Source organism: Schistocerca nitens, chromosome 12, assembly GCF_023898315.1.
Source record: "Schistocerca nitens isolate TAMUIC-IGC-003100 chromosome 12, iqSchNite1.1, whole genome shotgun sequence".
NCBI lineage: Eukaryota > Metazoa > Arthropoda > Insecta > Orthoptera > Acrididae > Schistocerca > Schistocerca nitens.
Genome location: NC_064625.1, coordinates 10847155 through 10868673, shown reverse-complemented (window position 1 = coordinate 10868673; position 21519 = coordinate 10847155). Strand labels below are relative to the sequence as shown.

General features: G+C 46.1%; 1 protein-coding gene across 1 annotated transcript in view; it reads left to right on the top strand.

Annotated features, from left to right (window-relative positions):
- The window catches only part of LOC126215289 (synaptic vesicle glycoprotein 2A-like), a 147032-nt gene that overhangs the window by 103500 nt on the left and 22013 nt on the right, over positions 1–21519 (top strand). Inside the window, exons 8-9 of the mRNA XM_049941976.1 lie at positions 6347–6511; positions 14577–14863. Coding sequence (XP_049797933.1) covers positions 6347–6511; positions 14577–14863 — 452 coding nt within the window. The remainder of the gene's footprint in view (positions 1–6346; positions 6512–14576; positions 14864–21519) is intronic.

Genomic DNA, 21519 nt, shown 5'->3' with positions numbered 1-21519 from the left:
TATGTGTCACTTATCGCGTAATCGAAATTTAGCGGATTTCTTTTAGTACTCGTGTGAATAACTTCACACTTTTCCTTATTCAGGGTCAATTGCCACTTTTCGCCCCTTATAGACATCTCACCTAAATCATTTTTCAATTCGCTTTGGTCATCTGATGACTTTACAAGACGGTAAATGACAACATCTTCTGCAAATAATGTAAGACGGCTACTCAGATTGTCTTCTATGTCGTTAGTATAGATCAGGAACAGTAGAGGGCCTGCGACATTTCCTTGGGGAACGCCGGTATTATTACTCGATTACTTTACGTCCATTACTACGAACTGTGACATTTGTGTCAGGAAATCACGAATCCAGTCGCACAACTGAGGCGATATTCCATAGGCACGGAGTTTGGTTAGAAGTCGATTGTGAGGAACGGTGTCGAAAGCCTCCTGGAAAGCTAAAAATATGGAATTAATTTGACATCCCCTGTCGACAGCACTCATTACTTCACGAGTATAAAGAGCTAGTTGTGTTTCACAAGAACGATATTTTCTGAATCCGTGCTATGTGTCAAATCGTTTCCTTCGAGGTACTTGTTTTTATGGAGGAGACTACTTTCTCACAATAGAAAAATGACTGTTTATCCAATGAAGAATACATTGCAGTCTGGTGCAGCTTAAATAAAATTTGAATAATTTTAAGCACATGTATTTGTTATTACTTGAATGACATCAGTGGTGGCGAATTACGTTATTTTCGGCTACTATTTCTCGTCGAAATTAGGTTTTTATCTAATTTTTTCTATTTTATAGTGATAGCGTGACTGTGTTATTGAGATCTTATGTATAGGAGCTATAACTTTAGGAAAAGTTCTCGTCATTTATAAACGAATCAGGAAATACATAGTAGTTGAAAATGCTCCAGGGTATCTCTAACTTCCACTAAAACCACATGCTGCATATTGTAAAAATGAGATGACATCAAACATTTCACAAGCAAAAGTGGTTCGAACGATCCATTTTGACTAATTGACCCTAATCGTCGTTTTTTACAAGGCAGAACTGTCGAAAAACCCCAGTATGGTTTAAACACCACAACAGTTAGAAGGCATGCTGGCAGTAGCAAAGGTGTAAGCCCTCACCTTCCTCCGACCTTGAACTGACCTACCCGACAAGTCACAGCGGGCTCTTCAGGTTAACGTGGGTATTTATTTATTTATTTACTTTTAGCTATATGCTTGATCCGTAGATCACGCTTGCTACAGTGTGCCAGCAGTCAGCCTTGAAAACTACAGTGCCCGTTCTGAGCCAAAAATACGACAGTATGCTGATTTCTTAAGTTTTCTTTCTTACAGGCGTACAGTGATTTGTGCATACCGTAACTACGTTTAATGCCTCTCTCCTTCTCTCAAAGAAACACGGAAGTTCTTCTATGGGTGGGAAGAATTGTCAAGCTGATGCGATTTCAGCTCACGTTTGAAGTTAACTTTACTGTGTATTAGATTCTTTACATCACTAGGTAGGTGGCCACACTAAGGCTTGATGATGCATAATGTAAATAATTCCTCTTTCTAGTGTTACATTTATGACTGTTACTGTATTCAAACTGTGATTAATGAATGAGTAAATTAATGTGATACTATTGGCAGCGTGCCCAACTGTTTAAAAAAATGTCTACGAGAGGTTGTAAAAGTCCTCTTGCCTACTTCTTTGGATGATGAAGCGTTGACTCAACTTGTGCTGCAATCGGACAGGTGAAAGGGGTTCGTTACATCAGATACGCAGGCAGGTGTTAAAATGAATCATGGTTGTTAAACCAGCCTGCACACTGCGTGCTATATGTGCAGGGAACGGTATTTAACGATGACAAAATTCTCTCGGGCTTCCAGCCGCGTTAGAGCGGTCTGAACTGCTCGACCTTTCAACCGAGTGCTGCTCGTCCATTTCCAAGTGGTGAATGTCGAATGACTGCTGCTGCCATCCCTTCAGTGACGTCACTAGTGCTCACTATAAGATAATGTTCTCGTTACGCTCTTGCCGCTCACACTTCAACACTCCGACGGCCGGGTTCCAAACTGTACTTAGCTGCAGACCGCCGTCTTTATTCAGGGTATTGTGAAACTTTTATCTCAATCTCCTATTTTATTACGATATCCCAGAATCCATTAGTCCGTGTAAATAACAGATGTCTCGGCAAAGGCAATACGGTGTCCGTTTTCTGGAGCATGTTCGGCCACCGCCGATTTCTCAGGATACCGTAGGCGGAAACATTTATCGTGTTGTACACAGCGCTATTCAGTAGTACACACAATCTGTCAGACAAATAACTATCCACACCCACACGGTATTTTATCTACTCCTGGCGTTTTAAGACCTACATCGTCTTTCACAGGCCTCGTTAGTTGTCGAACATTAGCTTGGGGCCCTGAAGACTGAATCGATTTTATACTTATAGGGATGACCTGCAGCCGTCAAGAACGGAATTAGAATGATATATTAATACCTTCGGCTGGTGACAGGCGTTGATATATATCAACGGGGACAGGTGAAAATGTGTGCCCCGACCGAGACTCGAACCCAGGATCTTCTGCTTACATGGCAGACACTCTATACATCTGAGCCACCCAGGGCATAGAGGATAGTGCGACTGCAGGGACTACCTCGCCCACGCGTCCAGCGAGACCCACATTCTCTCCTTATATGTCCACACACTAAATTCGTAGTGTCTCTATCCAACACACTCATTACTCGTGGAAGACATTCTTACGTGTCCGAGGGAACAGACACCGTATCCATATAAGTATACGGTTCTGGCAATACCGGCCATGACCTCCTCCTTCTGTGAGGATGCACACACATTACCTGAACTCTTACAGGACTTGGTAAGAATGTCTTCCACGAGTAATGAGTGTGTTGTATAGGGACACTTCGAATGTAGTGTGTGGATATATAAGGTGAGAATGTGGGTCTCGCGGGAGGCGTGCGAGAGATAGTCCCTGCAGTCGCACTATCATCTACCCTCGGTGGCTCAAAGGGATAGAGCGTCTGCCAGGTGAGCAGGAGATCCCTGGTTCTAGTTGGGGCACACATTTTCACCTGTCCTCGTTGATATATATCAACGCCCATCAGCAGCTGAAGGTATTAATATATAATTCTAATTTTGAATCGATTTTATGTCTTTTTTAGGAGCCGAGTAATCTCCTGTAAGTGAGATACAGAACGGCAAAAACACAAGCTTCTTCGTGTCTTCCTCGGGGGTCTTCTGCTTAAGTTTCCTCGGCAACATGGCTTCCGAAATCTGGCTGTTGTTGTTGCTGTTTTTCTTGAATATTTTTCGTAAGTGGCTCAGTCAGTTCTGAAGCTACCACCATCTGAAACGGCTTCTGCTTGATGCATCAGGGTCCTCAAAACAGAAGTTTTGTGCGAAGTGTGGTGCTAGCGGGTAGAATGTAGGTATCGGTCTGTGGGGTGAGTTTCTGGTAAACACTGTGGACAAGACACCCAATTTCTTTGCGGCGAATGAGGAAGCCAAGGATAGGCAAGGCACCGTCTGGCTGTTGATATACTTTCCGGGATGTGAGGTCGTGGTCCAAGAACTTTTCTGCTCCTTACGTTTCGTCCAGAACTGCGCTGGACTTCCTCAGAGGAGCAGTGCCTCTGAGGAAGTCCAGCGCAGTTCTGGACGAAACATAAGGAGCAGAAAAGTTCTTGGACCACGATCTCACATCCCGGAAAGTACACTCCTGGAAATTGAAATAAGAACACCGTGAATTTATTGTCCCAGGAAGGGGAAACTTTATTGACACATTCCTGGGGTCAGATACATCACATGATCAAACTGACAGAACCACAGGCACATAGACACAGGCAACAGAGCATGCACAATGTCGGCACTAGTACAGTGTATATCCACCTTTCGCAGCAATGCAGGCTGCTATTCTCCCATGGAGACGATCGTAGAGATGCTGGATGTAGTCCTGTGGAACGGCTTGCCATGCCATTTCCACCTGGCGCCTCAGTTGGACCAGCGTTCGTGCTGGACGTGCAGACCGCGTGAGACGACGCTTCATCCAGTCCCAAACATGCTCAATGGGGGACAGATCCGGAGATCTTGCTGGCCAGGGTAGTTGACTTACACCTTCTAGAGCACGTTGGGTGGCACGGGATACATGCGGACGTGCATTGTCCTGTTGGAACAGCAAGTTCCCTTGCCGGTCTAGGAATGGTAGAACGATGGGTTCGATGACGGTTTGGATGTACCGTGCACTATTCAGTGTCCCCTCGACGATCACCAGTGGTGTACGGCCAGTGTAGGAGATCGTTCCCCACACCATGATGCCGGGTGTTGGCCCTGTGTGCCTCGGTCGTATGCAGTCCTGATTGTGGCGCTCACCTGCACGGCGCCAAACACGCATACGACCATCATTGGCACCAAGGCAGAAGCGACTCTCATCGCTGAAGACGACACGTCTCCATTCGTCCCTCCATTCACGCCTGTCGCGACACCACTGGAGGCGGGCTGCACGATGTTGGGGCGTGAGCGGAAGACGGCCTAACGGTGTGCGGGACCGTAGCCCAGCTTCATGGAGACGGTTGCGAATGGTCCTCGCCGATACCCCAGGAGCAACAGTGTCCCTAACTTGCTGGGAAGTGGCGGTGCGGTCCCCTACGGCACTGCGTAGGATCCTACGGTCTTGGCGTGCATCCGTGCGTCGCTGCGGTCCGGTCCCAGGTCGACGGGCACGTGCACCTTCCGCCGACCACTGGCGACAACATCGATGTACTGTGGAGACCTCACGCCCCACGTGTTGCGCAATTCGGCGGTACGTCCACCCGGCCTCCCGCATGCCCACCATACGCCCTCGCTCAAAGTCCGTCAACTGCACATACGGTTTACGTCCACGCTGTCGCGGCATGCTGCCAGTGTTAAAGACTGCGATGGAGCTCCGTATGCCACGGCAAACTGGCTGACACTGACGGCGGCGGTGCACAAATGCTGCGCAGCTAGCGCCATTCGACGGCCAACACCGCGGTTCCTGGTGTGTCCGCTGTGCCGTGCGTGTGATCATTGCTTGTACAGCCCTCTCGCAGTGTCCGGAGCAAGTATGGTGGGTCTGACACACCGGTGTGAATGTGTTCTTTTTTCCATTTCCAGGAGTGTATATCAACAGCCATGTCACCCGGTCGTGAAAGCCTTCATTCTACAAGGCACCGTCTGTCTCTGCCTCTGTCATGAAGTTGGTGTTGTCATTGATGCTGTTGATGTGCTGCAACTATTCTCCCAGCTTCCCACGTCCGTGAGACCATACAAAGATCTTGTCATCGACGTAGCGACAAAAGCAACTAGGGTTTGCTGGAGCATCTTGCCGAAGAAATGGAAGCAGAAGGTTCCGAGGAGGACACATAACAGCTTGCGTTGTTGCCATTCTGTTGCTCAGTAATGGGAAAGATTAGCCAGCTCGTGAGAAGGCATAAAATCGTTTCGATCCTCAGGGCCTCAGCGGAAACTGGACAATTAAGGAGGTCCATGAAAGACCAAGTAGGTCTCAGAACGCCAGGGATGTACAAAATACTGCGTGGGTGTGGACAGTTTTATGGCAGACAGACTGTGTGTACCTTTGAACAGCGTCATGTCGAACATGAGTTTACATCTACGGCAGCCTTATAAATCAGCGGTAGCGGACCGTGCTCTAGGAAATGGCATTCGCCAAGACATCTGTTGTTACACGGCCTAACAGTATCTGCGGCACAAAAGAAGCGATCGAGATGAAAATTTGTGAGAGCACACTCAATGAAGACGGCAGTTTGCAGCTAAGCGCTGCTTGGGACCCACCACCGGAAGGTTAAAGTGGGCATGAAGTGCACAACACAAACATTACCTTATGTGGCGCTGGAACAAGCACCAGTGACATCACAGAAGGCAGCATGGCTATGCACGGACGGCAGCAGCAAGCATTGGACAGTCACCAGAGCAGCAGTCAGCTGACAGCTCGTCGATTTCAAACTACTTGACGTGGCTGGAAGCCCGACAGAATTTTATCAGTATATATCACCGCGAAACTATGCATTCAGCCTCTCTGACTCCAACATCGGTCATTCCCCTTAACAACGTTAGTCCCTTTCAACTATTTCATGCACAAACATTTACGTTATTTATTTACTTCTGTCAGAATTTCACAGGCGGGTGAGAAGTATACAGGCTATTCAGAATGCTTCAAGAATAAGTGTATGGTAGACAACATTAGAGCTTCCTGTTTGCTTGTTGAGATGGACTTCATGTAGTGAGGAGACAGTCATAAATGAGATGACTTGCAAGTGCGCAATCGGCACACACATTTACGTTGTTACTGATCTGCTTACAGCTCCAACGGCTTCCTGATCTGGCTGCCAGAGCTGCTGAACCGCGTGGGCCAGTACCGCGAACTCTACCCAGACCAGACCGCCACTGTGTGTGACGTCATCGCCGTCATGGCCGACCAGGCGGCGTCTCCCGTGTCGCTGGGAACCTCACAGCCCGACTACTACAGGTGAACACGCCAAGGATTGGCCAAAACTGTATCACGCTACGGCATCCACAATTTATACGTATACATAAGTACACCGACGGGGAAAAAAATAATTAACGCAGAGCAATGAAATTTCTGGAATACATTTGTTTGGCTAATATACTTAAGTGATTAACACTGCAGAATCACAATTTAACGTAACCGCGAACTAAGCTATTGAAATATAAAATGCTTGTACATTAATAACCGATGTGACTGCCAGACTGTTGAAAGCAAGCAAGCAAGCGTACTTGCATCGTGTTGTACAGTGCCAGATGTCAGTTTTTAGGATGGAGTTCCGTGCATGTTCCACTTGATTGATCAATACGTGGATGGCTAATACTGGCTGTGGACGACACTGGAGTTGTCGTCCGATGATGAACCATATGTGCTCGATTGGAGACAGATCTGGTGAACGAGAAGCCCAAGGCAACACGCCGACACTCTGCAGAGTACGTTGTGTTACAACAGTGGCACATAAGCGAGCGTCTTCCTGTTGGAGAACCCCCCTAGGAAAGCTGTCCATGAATGGCAGCACAACAGTGATACGCCCGCTAAACCCGCTGGGCAGAACAGGTGATTAGGATTGTGGAAAGGGCCAAGTAAGGTGTCGGTCAGTTTCACCTCAAAATTATAATTTATTGTAATTTAATAACACATTTACAACCAAAGCGGCAGATAGCCGAACTTTTACAACTACGAGTTTCAAACTCCAAATCTTTCATGGCTGAAGGCCTCCAAACAAGAAATCTTAAAAATCAACAAGGTAAATTTCAAGTGACTGAAGACACACAGTTACAATTACAAATAAAATATACATATATGACAGCTAGGCTGAAAGTCTAAAGGCAAAAGTGGTTAGACAAACATAAACAAGATGCAATACAAACGGCTGAAGGCCCACAATAAAATTTTCAAGATATAAATTACCATAACCTTTCAAGGCCAGAAGGCCGCAATGTTTTTGCTTAAAGGCTAATTTTAAGGTTTTAAGCAGCTGAAGCCCACAATTGATTTTTCCAAAATTTAAAAATACCATAAACCTTTAAGGGCAGAAGGCCGCAATGTTGAAGCTTGAAAGGTAATTTTAAGAATAAGGTTCCAAGCAGCAATGTTTAAGCTTGAAAGGTAGTAATAAGAATAAGATTGCAAGCGGCTGAAGGCCCACAATTAATTTTCCAAAATTTTTAAAAAAATGTAACCATAAGCCTTAAGTTTCAAGTAGCTGAAACTGCACTAAAAAAAAAAAAAAAGACAACACAACGGCAATAACGTTTCAGCAAATATCCACTTGCCAGCATTCAAACATACTTATAAGCGGGTGAAGACCTTTAATTTACATAAAACACAGTAAAACCAAGACTTTTTTAAATCATTGCCTATGATAGATTATAAACAGACAATTAAACACCGGTGAGGAAGACAGTAAAGAGCCGGCCGCTGGTGGCCGAGCGGTTCTGGCGCTACAGTCTGGAACCGCGCGACCGCTACGGTCGCAGGTTCGAATCCTGCCTCGGGCATGAATGTGTGTGTTGTCCTTAGGTTAGTTAGGTTTAAGTAGTTCTAAGTTCTAGGGGACTTATGACCTCAGCAGTTGAGTCCCATAGTGCTCAGAGCCATTTTAGCCAGTAAAGACAACAGCACTCAACAGCCTCCAGGGGGGAGGTCGGCCTATCCTCGTTCACTTAGGTGAGACAGGTGGTGAGCCCAACCACACTTGATCCGTCGGAACCCAACCAGGGGACAGCCACGGACCGACCGACACAACGACTTGCTTCCCGTCAATCGGTACGAGAGCTCAAACACAAAATGTTACGGACGTAATTATCCACAGTCAAATATGGATATGAATTAAGCTGCCAAAACTGCACACCGTGTTGGACAGCGACAACAGGTGAGGAAAGGACGCTGCCTGAAATTACGTTAGTGGCCAGGGCAGGTAACCGGAACACTAACGGCCACAAGGCAGAAAATTCCACTCGTGCACTTTAATTGTAGTCAACCAATATAGTTAATTCTACCGCATCACGGTTAAATTTTAGCAATACAAACACTCGGTGTTGCTCACAGGAAAACCTCCACAACAGCGAACCACCGAAACTAACCACACAACGTGAATGGACGTGACTTGGGTATTTGAAACCACTACTCAACTTTGACGTCCTGGGTCGGTGAACCACGAAGCTCGTAGCGATCGGACAGCTCCACACACGCTCCGACACTGCACAGGGACCGCCAGCGAACCCAGCCGAGCACACCGCGCGGAGATATCCTCCCTGGTCCACACCAACCGACCGACTACTCTCAGAATGCCGACAACATCTAAAATAGTCGTTAGTGGAACTACCGCTAACTACACACACAACCTGACAAACACTTGCACGAAGACCTGAACGATACCCAACAGTAACTAAGCGTGCACGAAGACAATTCGGGAGTCGATGCGCACACACACAAACACACACACACACACAGCCGACTCATGAACGATCGGCGAGCCAAAACACGTCGTCCGGTAGGAAGACCGACAGACGATTCACCAAGACCGTGGCCCGGCTCAAGTGATGCGTGGCGGCAATGGTCGGGCGAGCCATGTCGTCACAGAGCTCACTGCTGCTCCAACCCGACTGCACTACTGCCGCATTGGAACTCCCCGACTGGCAGGTCCGAACTGCGCTCCAGATGCATTAAAACTGGCTGGCAGCCCGAACTCGCGACCCGAACTCGCTAACAACAGACAACGACCGGGAAGTAACAGCAATCGACCAAAGATACTAAGAGAGGAGTATATCGATACGCGCTGCTGGTGCCGCTCACGGTCAGGCAAAGCACAACTCAGTGACAGTAGTAATTTAAATTACCGTAGTGGGGTGGAAGTACGTTAAGAACAGGGTGTAAAAGACGTGATGGGGGGGGGGGGGGGGGGGAACACGAGCCACGCAAGGCTCAAACAAGTCTAATCAACAGACTGGAGTATAAATTTTGCAGTCAGCGTTCCTGGAATAACCGCGAGAGTGCTCCTGCTGTCACACGAAATCACACCCTGGAACATAATTGCAGCTGTGCATCCGGTGTGTTTAACACGCAGGTTGGCTGCAGGCCCTCAACTGGTCCCCTCATAACCAACACTCGTCCATCACTGGCGCTGTGGCAGAACCAGCTTTGATCAGAAAACACGACAGAAATTTTGGAAATTTGTGGTAAGGTCTTATGGGACCAAACTGCTGAGGTCATCGGTCGCTAATCCTACTCACTACTTAATGTAGTAACCTAAACTAACTTACGCTATGGACAACACACACACACACACCCAACCCCGAGGGAGGACTCGAACTTCCGACGGGGGCAGCCGCACGGACCGTGACAAGGCGCCTCGGACCACGCGGCTACCTCGCACCGAAAATCACGACAGACCTGCACCCTGCCCTCCAGTGAGCTCTCGCTTGACACCACTGAAGTCACAGAAAACGGTGGTTCCAGCTCAGAGGAATGCACGCTACAGGGCGTCTGATTCGGAGCTGTCCTTGAATTAAGCGATTCGCAACACTTTGTTGCGTCACTGCTGCAGGTGCAGTGCGGTGCGCCAAAGCCATACGATGAAGACAATGGCTTTCCGGCTCGGTAGTGCCACATTGCCGTCCGGAGCCCGGTCATCTCGCGACCGTACTTTCTCATGGCCACCGCTGCTAGCAATCATGTACAGTGGCTACATTCTTGCCAAGTCTTTGTGCAATATCGCAGCAGTAACATCCAGCTCCTCATGGCCCTATTACACAACCTCGTTCAAACTCAGTGAGGTGTCGATAATAGCGTCGTTCTCGCCTTAAAGGTATTCTTGACTAACATCAACTCACCGTGGCCAATGTCAAAGATATCTCTCACCATAGTTACAGCGCGTATTTAGAGCCAGCCTGATTTGCATCCTCATTACGGCGAGCGACTGGCCCGAAATACACTACTGGCCATTAAAATTGCTTCACCAAGAAGAAATACAGATGATAAACGGGTATTCATTGGACAAGTATATTATACTAGAAGCGACAAGTGATTACATTTTCACGCAATTTGGGTGCATAGACCCTGAGACATCAGTACCCAGAACAACCACCTCTGCCCGTAATAAAGGCCTTGATACACCGGGGCATTGAGTGAAACAGAGCTTGGATGGCGTGCACCGGTACAGCTACCCATGCAGCTTCAACACGGTACCACAGTTCATCAAGAGTAGTGACTGGCGTATTTTGACGAGCCAGTTGCTCGGCCACCATTGACGAGACGTTTTCAATTGGTGAGAGATCTGGAGAACATGCTGGCCAGGGCAGCAGTCGAACATTTTTGTATCCAGAAAGGCCCGTACAGTACCTGCAACATGCGGGCGTCCATTATCATGCTGAAATGAAGGGTTTCGCAGGCATCGAATGAAGAGTAGAGCCACAGGTCGCAACACATCTGAAATGTAACGTCCACTGTTCAAAGTGCCGTCAATGCGAACAAGAGGTGACCGAGACGTGTAACCAATGGCACCGCATACAATCACTCCGGGTGATACGCCAGTACGGCGATGACGGATACACGCTTCCAATGTGCGTTCACCGCGATGTCGCCAAACAAAAAAATGGTTCAAACGGCTTGGAGCACTATGCGACCTAACATCTGAGGTCATCACTCCCCTAGACTTAGAACTACTTAAACCTAACTAACCTAAGGACAACACGCAAATCCATCCCCGAAGCAGGATTCGAACCTGCGACCGTAGCAGCAGCGCGGTTCCGGACTGACGCGCCTAGAACCGCTCGGCCACAACGACCGGCGTCGCCAAACACGGATGCGACCATCATGATGCTGTAAACAGAACCTGAATTCATCCGAAAAAATGACGTTTTGCCTTTCGTACACCCAGGTTCGTCGTTGAGTACAACGTCTGTGATGCAGCGTCAAGGGTAACCGCAGCCACGGTCTCCGAGCTGATAGTTCATGCTGGTGCAAACGTCGTCGAACTGTTCCTGCAGCTGGTTGTTGTCTTGCAAACGTCCCAATCTGTTGACTCAGGGATCGAGACGTGGCTGCACGATCCGTTACAGCCATGCGGATAACATGCCTGTCATCTCGACTGCTAGTGATACGAGGCCGTTGGAATCCAGCAAGACGTTCCGTATTACCCTCCTGAACCCACCGATTCCATATTCTGCTAAAAGCCATTGGATCTCTACCAACGCGAGCAGCAATGTCGCGATACGATAAACCGCAATCGTGATAGGCTACAATCCGACCTTTATCAAAGTCGGAAACGTGATGGTACGCATTTCTCCTCCTTACACGAGGCATCACAACAATGTTTCACCAGGCAACGCCGGTCAACTGCTGTTTGTGTATGAGAAATCGGTTGGAAACTTTCCTCATGTCAGCACGTTGTATGTGTCGCCACCGGCGCCAATCTTGTGTGAATGCTCTGAAAAGCTAATCATTTGCATATCACAGCATCTTCTTCCTGTCGATTAAATTTCGCGTCTGTAGCACGTCATCTTCGTGGTGTAGCAATGTTAATGGCCAATAGTGTTTGAATAGACATCATTTTTCAGATGTAGAAACACGGCTACCAACTTTCGTTTATTTCGCACAACCCCTTCTTGGTATTGCTATTTTCTTCCGTCAGTGTATATTTACGGAGCACATTTACAGGTGGAATAAAAACGCCTGAAAACGTAGTTTCGCAAGTCTTGGTTGTAATTTAGTAGCGCTAATTACCTGCAAAAATGTGGAGAAATTGATGAAACTTGAATTGGGGGAAAGATGAAATAGATATACCGACCGTATGAGTTATCTTCGATGATAGGGTGAAGGAAGCCACGCAACACATACAGTGTAAGTAGATTTAGGAAAATTGTCACTGTCATACAGAGATAACTTACTGGGAGCAACACGTGTTCTTCAGTGCGTACGGAAACGAGATCGGTGTTGTAAGGAAGCTGCAACTGACAAGGGAGTGAGACAGGGTTGTAGGCTGTCCCCTGTGTCATTCATTCTGTACATTGAGCCAGCAATACATGACATCAAGGGAAAATTAGGGAAACAAATTATTAAAGTTAAGAGTTAAAAAAAATACTTTTTAAGTTTGGCGATGAGACAGAAATTCTGACAAGAGACGAGAAAGACTTGGAGGATTACATTACACGATGAACATCAACATATGTAGAACAGGGATAATGCTTTACTGTAGTATATTATCTGGTGGCAGTGGAGGATTTAGATCGCACTAGTAAATGGTGTTAAAGTACAGACTACCAAAAACGAGAACAACTCGTCTTGCCAAGAGAAAATTGTTAACATGATATACAAGCTTAAATATGAAGAAGTCTTCCCATAATATATTTATTTGCAATGTAGTCCCATGTTGAGCTGAAACCTGGAACAAGAATGCATCTGAATCGTTTGATACCTGGTACTGCAGCAAAACGATGAGGATTAGATGGCGATCAATTTTTTCTTTCAAGGATTAGGCTGACGTCTGTTTCACATTGAAAATATTTAATTCTGTGGTAATATCCTCATTTCTAATCATTGTGCAGCCTTCCGTCTTTCTTAGGAACCTCATCTCCTACAGAGGTAGCAATCGATTAGAAGAAATAAATATCAACCAAGGTGTTAGACACCCACCATTTTTAATTTATACAGTGACTACATTCTTCATAAATGGAAATGTACAGTAACAAGAGGAATGACGAACATCTGAATGTACTTCTTTTTGCAGATCATATCGTCATTAATCAAAAGAATGAAGATGACCTGCCGGCCTGTGTGGCCGAGCGGTTCTAGGCGCTACAGTCTGGAACTGCGTGACCGCTAAGGTCGCAGGTTCGAATCCTGCCTCGGGCATGGATGTGTGTGATGTCCTTAGGTTAGTTAGGTTTAAGTAGTTCTAAGTTCTAGGGGTCTGATGACCATAGACGTTAAGTCCCATAGTGCTCAGGGCCATTTCAACCATTTTTGAAGATGACCTCCAAAGATACCAGCTGAATGAAATATGAGAGAAATACAACTTCACGGTTTTTGATAATAAAATGAAAGTAATAGCATTCCGAGGAAAATATCCAGTGAGAACAAAAATTGTTTTCGGAGATTCAGTTTTAGAACAAGTCTCTCAAACCTCTTATTTAACCTGACTGTGATACTGAAAATAAAATAGACACATTCCAAACTGTCTTTGGTACCGTTAGTAGAACACTGCGTCATAAATTACAAAAAGAGATCATCATGAGATTCTATAAAGTGATGGCGATTCATGTCTCATCTTATGGATTCAACCAAGGGATATCTTCATAAACCAGATCCAGAGCCGTAAAACAATAGTTAATTTGGCATTGGAGGGAAGTGTAGAGGACAAAAATTGCAGACTAAAGCTTGCCTTCAGTAAACTGGTTCAATTACTTGTAGGTTGGAGAGATGAAGAGTTTTGCACAGGATAGATTAACGTGATGAGGTGAATCAAACAGTAGAGTACATTATATCATACATCTGTTTTATGTTTTTAAATCTACAATCGGACCTTTATCAAAGTCGGAAACGTGATGGTATGCATTTTTCCTCCTTACACGAGGCATCACTACAACGTTTCACCAGGCAACGCCGGTCAACTGCTGTTATTGTATGAGAAATCGGTTGGAAACTTTCGTCATGTCAGCACGTTGTAGGTGTTGCCACCGGCGCGAACGTTGTGTGAATGCTCTGAAAAGCTAATCATTTACATATCACTGTATCTTCTTCCTGTCAGTTAAATTTCGCGTCTGTAGCACGTCATCTTCGTGATGTAGCAATTTTAATGGCCAGTAGTGTGTATGCGTTTTAGGTATTGACTGACAGTCCTTCGAACCTGATGAATTAATTTAAATTAAGATTCCGTGTCTAGTGATCTCGATTTGTATGGCAGATTAAACCATTAATTCCCTTCTGTGAGCTCGTCGACTTTTAGCGACAACTGTCCACCAGTGTCAACAATATTCACAGCAGTTAAAACTCATGACGACCGTTCAACGCACACACTGTGTTGCAGTCAGTTTTTCGAGACGCTGGGTTCCATGGCTGCCAACTGGACAGAGCCGGACGCTGGTGCCAACGTGACGGCAGAGGCGCTCGCGGCTGTGCTGGGGAACAGCTCCTGGTCGGAAGAGGCGTCCCTCGCCGCTGGAGCGGAAGCTGCCGCTCCAGGAGCGGCGTCGTGTGTGGCCACCGTGAGTGTGACCAGCTTCCAGAACTCCCTCATCACGGGGGCGGGGTCGGCCGTCGCCTACATCTCCATCAGCTTCATCATCAGGGTCGTCACCAAGAAGACCATCATCAGTAAGTAGGCGCGCTCCCATCGCGGTCTTCAGTCTGAAGACTGGTCTGATGCTGTTGCCCACGGAAGTCTGTCCTGCGTGAGCCTTTACGTCTCTCAATAGCCATCTCTTTGAACCCATTTTTGTAATATATTGATTACTCCTTGCTACTGTAGTGTTATCTTGAAGCTGTGGGAAAGGAGGACAGGCGCTCCAAGGTGCGGAAGCAGAGATAATACTGAGGGCAGACTCAACTAGGAGAGATATTGTTACATGAAGGAACCGTAAGGGGAGAGCCTTACGAAAATGCAGAAGCCCCCAGACGAGGTCCCAGGGCGCTAGTTACTCTTCAAGGAATTAACATGTAACGTCATATGTCGTCTAGACGCTGTGGTACGTTACCACCGTAGAACTTTGTAACCAACAGTCACGTACTATCATATGAAGCCAGCTTGATACCAGCCCTGAGAAGGCTCACAGGGGTTACAAAGAGAGAGAAAACGCCAAAAAACTGTTGACCTAGCAGTCCGTACTCCGGGGAGCCCGAGGGGCGGGGCTAAATGACGTATAACAATAATGTTGCAAGCCTTATTTGGCAGAGCAGTTACGTTTAGCTTTCAGCTGAACAATGTTGATACCAAATACGGACTTAGTGCAACTGCATTAACATCCCCGCCTTAGGAGCAGTAGATGGGACCTAACTAAACCGTGATTGGCAGGCGCCTGCAAGAGACCTGCGGGATTGTGTGGGTGGCTTTAAGTGGGAAAAACAGTGTCCCCACGCGACTCTTTCAAACCCCTAGACTCCGCATTTTGGCGGAGTTCTGTCAGACGATCTGGGCACCGAATCCGCTTCCGTCAACTCCAGCCTCGGTCCATCTCCACGTAAGTCTGCTCTCTTACTTGGAGTGCCTCAGTGAAGTGTCACATTCACTGTGTTTTGTTTTGCAACTAAGTTGTTGCCTTAAGATGCTGCTAGTGTTTGGTACTGTGGTTAGCATCCACTCCTGCGACTTCTGCACTGCTGTTGTAACAGCGTTATTCACGCTTTTTCTGACCCTAGAACTAGCCTCCAGTCTATTAGTTAGTCCTGTCTGGAATAGACAACTATTTCAAAACCCTGTTTGCCCAAGAGTCTCCACCACGAGTTCCCTACCGAGTCTTACCACCTGCATTTCTAGTAAATGGCTGTACCAGTGTTGGCTCAGATAGAAGAAAACAATCGAATGCTTTCACTGTGAATTGTCCTCCTGCCTTGTGCTCTGTACCGCTCGGGAGCGCAGACTGACCAGTAACCGCTATTCTCCCTCTCCCACCTATGCCAGGACAGATTTTTGTAGTCCGGTGCTGACTCCATCCACAGTTTTTATCCCGCACACGTCCCTCCATTATGGAGCTGACTATTGCTTGATGACCTTCGATGTGTCCTATAAACCCATCCCTTCCTTCAGTCAAATAGGGATATAGATTACTTTTCTACCCAATACGATTCAGTACCTCGCCACTACTTATCAGATGTATCCATCCAAACTCCAGCACTCTTTGCAGCACAACATATCAGAAATTTCTATTCTCTTCTCGTCTGTAATCTTTCTCGTCGACACTTTACTTCCGTTTACACTGAGGTGACAAAACTCATGGGACACGTCTTAATATCGTGTCTGACGTCCTTTCGCCCGGCGTACTGCAGCAACGTGACGTGCCATGGACTCAACAAGTCGCTGGAAGTCCCCTGCATTAATACTCAGCCACGCTGCCTCTGCAGCCGGCCACAATCGCGAAAGTGCTGCCGTTAAAGGGCGTCGCGCACGAACTGACCGCTCGATTATATTTCACAAATGTTCGATAGGATTCATGCCGGGTGACCTGGTTGGCCAAATCGATAGCTCGAATTGTCCAGAACGTTCTCCAAACCAGTCGCGCACAGTTGTGGCCCGGTTACATGGCGCACTGTCATCCATAAAAGTTCCATAGTTGTTTGGGAACATGAAGTCTACGAAAGGCTGCAAATGGTCTCCAAGTAACCCAACATAACCATTTCCAGGCAATGGTCGCTTAAGTTACACCAGAGCACACAGCCCATTCCTTGTAAACACAGCTCGCATCATTATGGAGCCGCGACTAGCTGCCACAGTGCCACAGTGCCAATTTAGGTCTATGGTTTCGTGGGGTCTGCGCCACGCTCGAATCCTACCGTCAGCTCTTACCAACTGAAATCGGGACTCGTTTGACCACGTCACTCTTCGATTTTCTCAGTCTTTTCTTTTAATCCTACTCGGCGAAGGCCGCACAGTTGCACGATCCCTCCGTTGTACTAAATCCTAAAAACGTTTCTCAGTCCAGCCACGAGTCTGTAGAGCGTGGTACGGGCGATGGTCTCTACAACTGATCGCTGCTTCCCAGTTCAGGCTGCAGCTTAACCCTTTCCTCGATCAAGACAGTCGGCGCTCAGAGCTTGTCGTTACCCGTTCTGTTCCGTGCCGTTTCCTCGCTGATGTCGTCCCCTGAGGCAGTTCTCACGGACTCTTTCGGAGATGCAAATAGTGGCTCTAAGTGGGAATGCGAGAAGCTAATCTACTTTAAATAAATTTCAGGACGCCATGTAAAACAGTTAACAGCCGTACCAACACAAAGGCTTTGGTCGACTTGTGGGAGGAGAGCAAACAGTGAGGTCATCGGTCTCATTGGATTAGGGAAGGACGGGAAGTAAGTCGATCGTGCCCTTGCAAGGGAAGCATCCCGGCATTTGGCTGAAGCGATTTAGGGAAGTGACGGCAAACCTAGATCAGGAAGGCCAGACGCGGGTTTGAACCGTCTTCCTCCCGCTCGACTAACACAAATAATTTCAGTATTACTTAAAATTGAGAGCATCGCTGGTACAGAGAGCGGGTCTGTATTGGATCCTAATGCCGACTGGCCACCTTGCAGTGCAACAGCGATCTTGAGTACATTTCGTACGGCTTCGGAACTATTCGGATCTTGTCGAGAGATAAATAAATGTCGTTTGTTTTCTACGTATGGGCACGGTAATACCATAGCTTCTACATCTATATCTACATCTACATCCATACTCCGCAAGCCACCTGACGATGTGTGGCGGAGGGTACCTTGTTCCAGTCTCGTATTGTTCGTGGAAAGAAAGATTGTCGGTAGGCCTCTGTGTGGGCTCTAATCTCTCTGATTTTATCCTCATGATCTCTTCGCGAGATATACGTAGGAGGGAGCAATATACTGCTTGACTCCTCGGTGAAGGTATGTTCTCGAAACTTCAACGAAAGCCCGTATCGAGCTACTGAGCGTCTCTCCAGCAGAGTCTTCCACTGGAGTCTATTTATCATCTCTGTAACGCTTTCGCGATTACTAAATGATCCTGTAACGAAGCGCGCTGCTCTCCGTTGGATCTTCTCTATCTCTTCCATCAACCCTATCTGGTACGGATCCCACACTGCTGAGCAGTATTCAAGCAGTGGGCGAACAAGCGTACTGTAACCTACTTCCTTTCTTTTCGGATTGCATTTCCTTAGGATTCTTCCAATGACTCTCTGTCTGGCATCTGCTTTACCGACGATCAACTTTATATGATCATTCCATTTTAAATCACTCCTAATGCCTACTCCCAGATAATTTATGGAATTAACTGCTTTCAGTTGATGACCTGCTATATTGTAGCTAAATGATAAGGGATCTTTCTTTCTATGTATTCGCAGCACATTACACTTGTCTACATTGAGATTCAATTGCCATTCTCTGCACCATGCGTCAATTCGCTGCAGATCCTCCTGCATTTCAGTATAATTTTCCATTGTTACAACCTCTCGATATACCATAGCATCATCCGCAAAAAGCCTCAGTGAACTTACGATGTTATCCACAAGGTCATTTATGTATATTGTGAATAACAACGGTCCTACGACACTCCCCTGCGGCTTCAATGACACTTAGGCTCCCTCTAACATTTAATATGCTCAAGGTGGCTTTTAATTATTAATTTTTGACGAGGAAAAGTCTTAGCTCTGCGTCTAAATGTCGGTGGGTCCCTTGCGCTCAGAATCTCCGAGTAGCATTCACTCTGTTGGCTCGCTCATAATCCTGAACCCCACTGGATGTTCCCCTTCACATCTTTATGGGATGAAGGTTCAGCCATTTCCATACTGCGAAGTCTACACAACTGAGACCGCAGACCTCTATCATGTGATACTAGGGTGTTCACGCTATGAGAGACAACGAGGCAAGTTTCTTAAGACCTTCATCAGAGCAGGAATTTCTCGACCTACATGTGTGGCGGACCAGTTTCGACAGCTGACCACAACGGATTACGTCAGTAAATAGTTTTTGATGTTGCTGAGCAACAGTCATCAGTCATAGAATAATTTTTAAATGAACTCACCGCCATTTGACTGCACTATTGTTTATTTAATGACGACCCAGGTATCGACCTTTCATGCCATTTTCAACTGATTATGTCATTACCATACATTGCAATATATATTAATGCCATTTTCAAGTGAATAAGTTTATATCATTACCATATATTGCAATATACGTTAATGACATAACTCAGTCACTTGAAAACGGCATAAAAGGCCGAAAACAAAGTTAAATAAACAACGATACAGTCAAATGACGGTGTGTTCATTCAAAAAAAAATAATAATAAAATAAAATAAAATAAACAAAAAACAAAAAAGGAGAGAGAGAGATTACGTCAGTGTTGCCCAGTTCCTGCAAGGAGTTGATATCCAGTTACGAGTCAGACTAGAAATTTCGAGCGGAAGAAGTTGTGATATACGGACTGTGTTGAGTGTGTGAGTGAATGTGCAAAATGTGCCATGGAGTTTACCTGTAATTAATGTAATTCCTAAAATGTATTGCATACCAAATCTGTAGTTACTCACTTCTCCGGGTAATTGGTTCTATTAAAAAAAAGTCATTGCTGTCCGTGTTCCGATCACGGGGACCGCACCCTTCTCGTCGCTCTATCACTGCACGTCGCTGCTCAAGAAAGGGAGATATGCTATTTAATTACAGCACCCGAGTAAAACATAAAATTCGAAAAGAAATGTGCAGCATTACAAAAGGAAAGCCACACATTGATGAACAATACTCAATAATCAGTCGAACAAGTTTGACGTCATAAGCGGTTGTAAGATTCTGCAACAGGTAGTTTTCATAGTAGACGATGATGACAGTTGTTATGGCTGGATGTATAGATGCAGCTTTGTTGTGTCACTGGTGTATATGACTGCCCTTGTAATATTTCTGGATTTAGTGCCATCAAATTCAAACACAAGTAGCGCTTCTTAGAGCAGCTGAGAAGACAGCAGTGGGAAGATGACGTAACACGATGTGAGGTGCCGATGACAGATTAGGCTTGTTCGGTGAGCGTATCGCGAGAGAGACAGCCTAATTTTTGGTCCCCCTCCGCTACTAGCTGCTGCGTTCGGAAGTTGCGCGCCAAAATTACAAACTTCTGTTATTAATATTAGAAAAACTAAACTGTGTATTTACTTTCATTTCAAGTGAAAGTATCTCTCAATAGCAGGCTATCATTCCGTTATTTCAAATGTGTAAACACTGCTACAGCAAAAGGCAGATCAAGCACTTCGGAGATCTTCGGATCGAGCCTAACTTGCATGACAAGGGGAGTGGTTCGGCAGTCTCGGAAGACGGACATGTTGCCTGCCTTAGTCGGTATCGGTTAAGGACGTAATTAGCAATCTCTGGTTATTTGGATGTATAACTGAGAACAGCTTGATGGTAATTACTCAGATATTCAGTTCATTGTCTTGTTTTTATGAAAATGTAAAGATTGGAAATTATTTGTGATTCATCAAGTGGAATCTAATTGGGCAGTTTCTCGTATTCTGGCAAATAAAAAGAGAATCGCATCGCGTACAAACAGATTAATTGAAAATTTATTTATTTATACAATATCGGTTCCTCGCTAAGAGTTTATTGCAGCCTCAAGATAACAGATTCGCGACCTATGTACGCGCTGTTTTCGGCGCAGGGGACAACAATTGTAGAAGACTGAAGGGGTTGGTGAACATTAATTAGAATTCCATTCAGAGCGTGGAAACAATTGCCACCTCGCGTGTAGTGCGGTGTTACTACAAAGGAGATCAGCGACACGTAATCTGTGGTGACACAGAGGAGGTTAGAGTTTCTGTTGTGGTCTTCAGAGACTGGTTTGATGCAGCTTTCCATGCTACTCAATCCTGTGCAAGCTTCTTCATCTCCGACTAACTACTGCAGCCCATATCCTTATGAATTTGCCTAGTGTATTCATCTCTTGGTCTCCCTCTACGATTTTTATCCTCCACGCTTCCCTCCAATGCTAAATTGGTGATCCCTTGATGCCTCAAAACGTGTCCTGTCAACCGATCCCTTCTTCTAGTCAAGTTGTGCCACAAATCCCTCTTCTCCCCAATTCTATTCCGTACCTCTACGTTAGTTACGTGATCTACCCATCTAATCTTGAGCATTCTTCTGTAACACCACATTTCGAAAACTTCTATTCTCTTCTTGTCTAAAGTATTTATCGTCCATGTTTCACTTTTATACATAGCCACACCCCATAAAAATACTTTCAGAAAAGACTACCTGACACTTAAATCTGTACAGGATGTTGTCTTCTTCAGAAACGCTTTCCTTGCCGTAACTGGTCTACACTTTATCC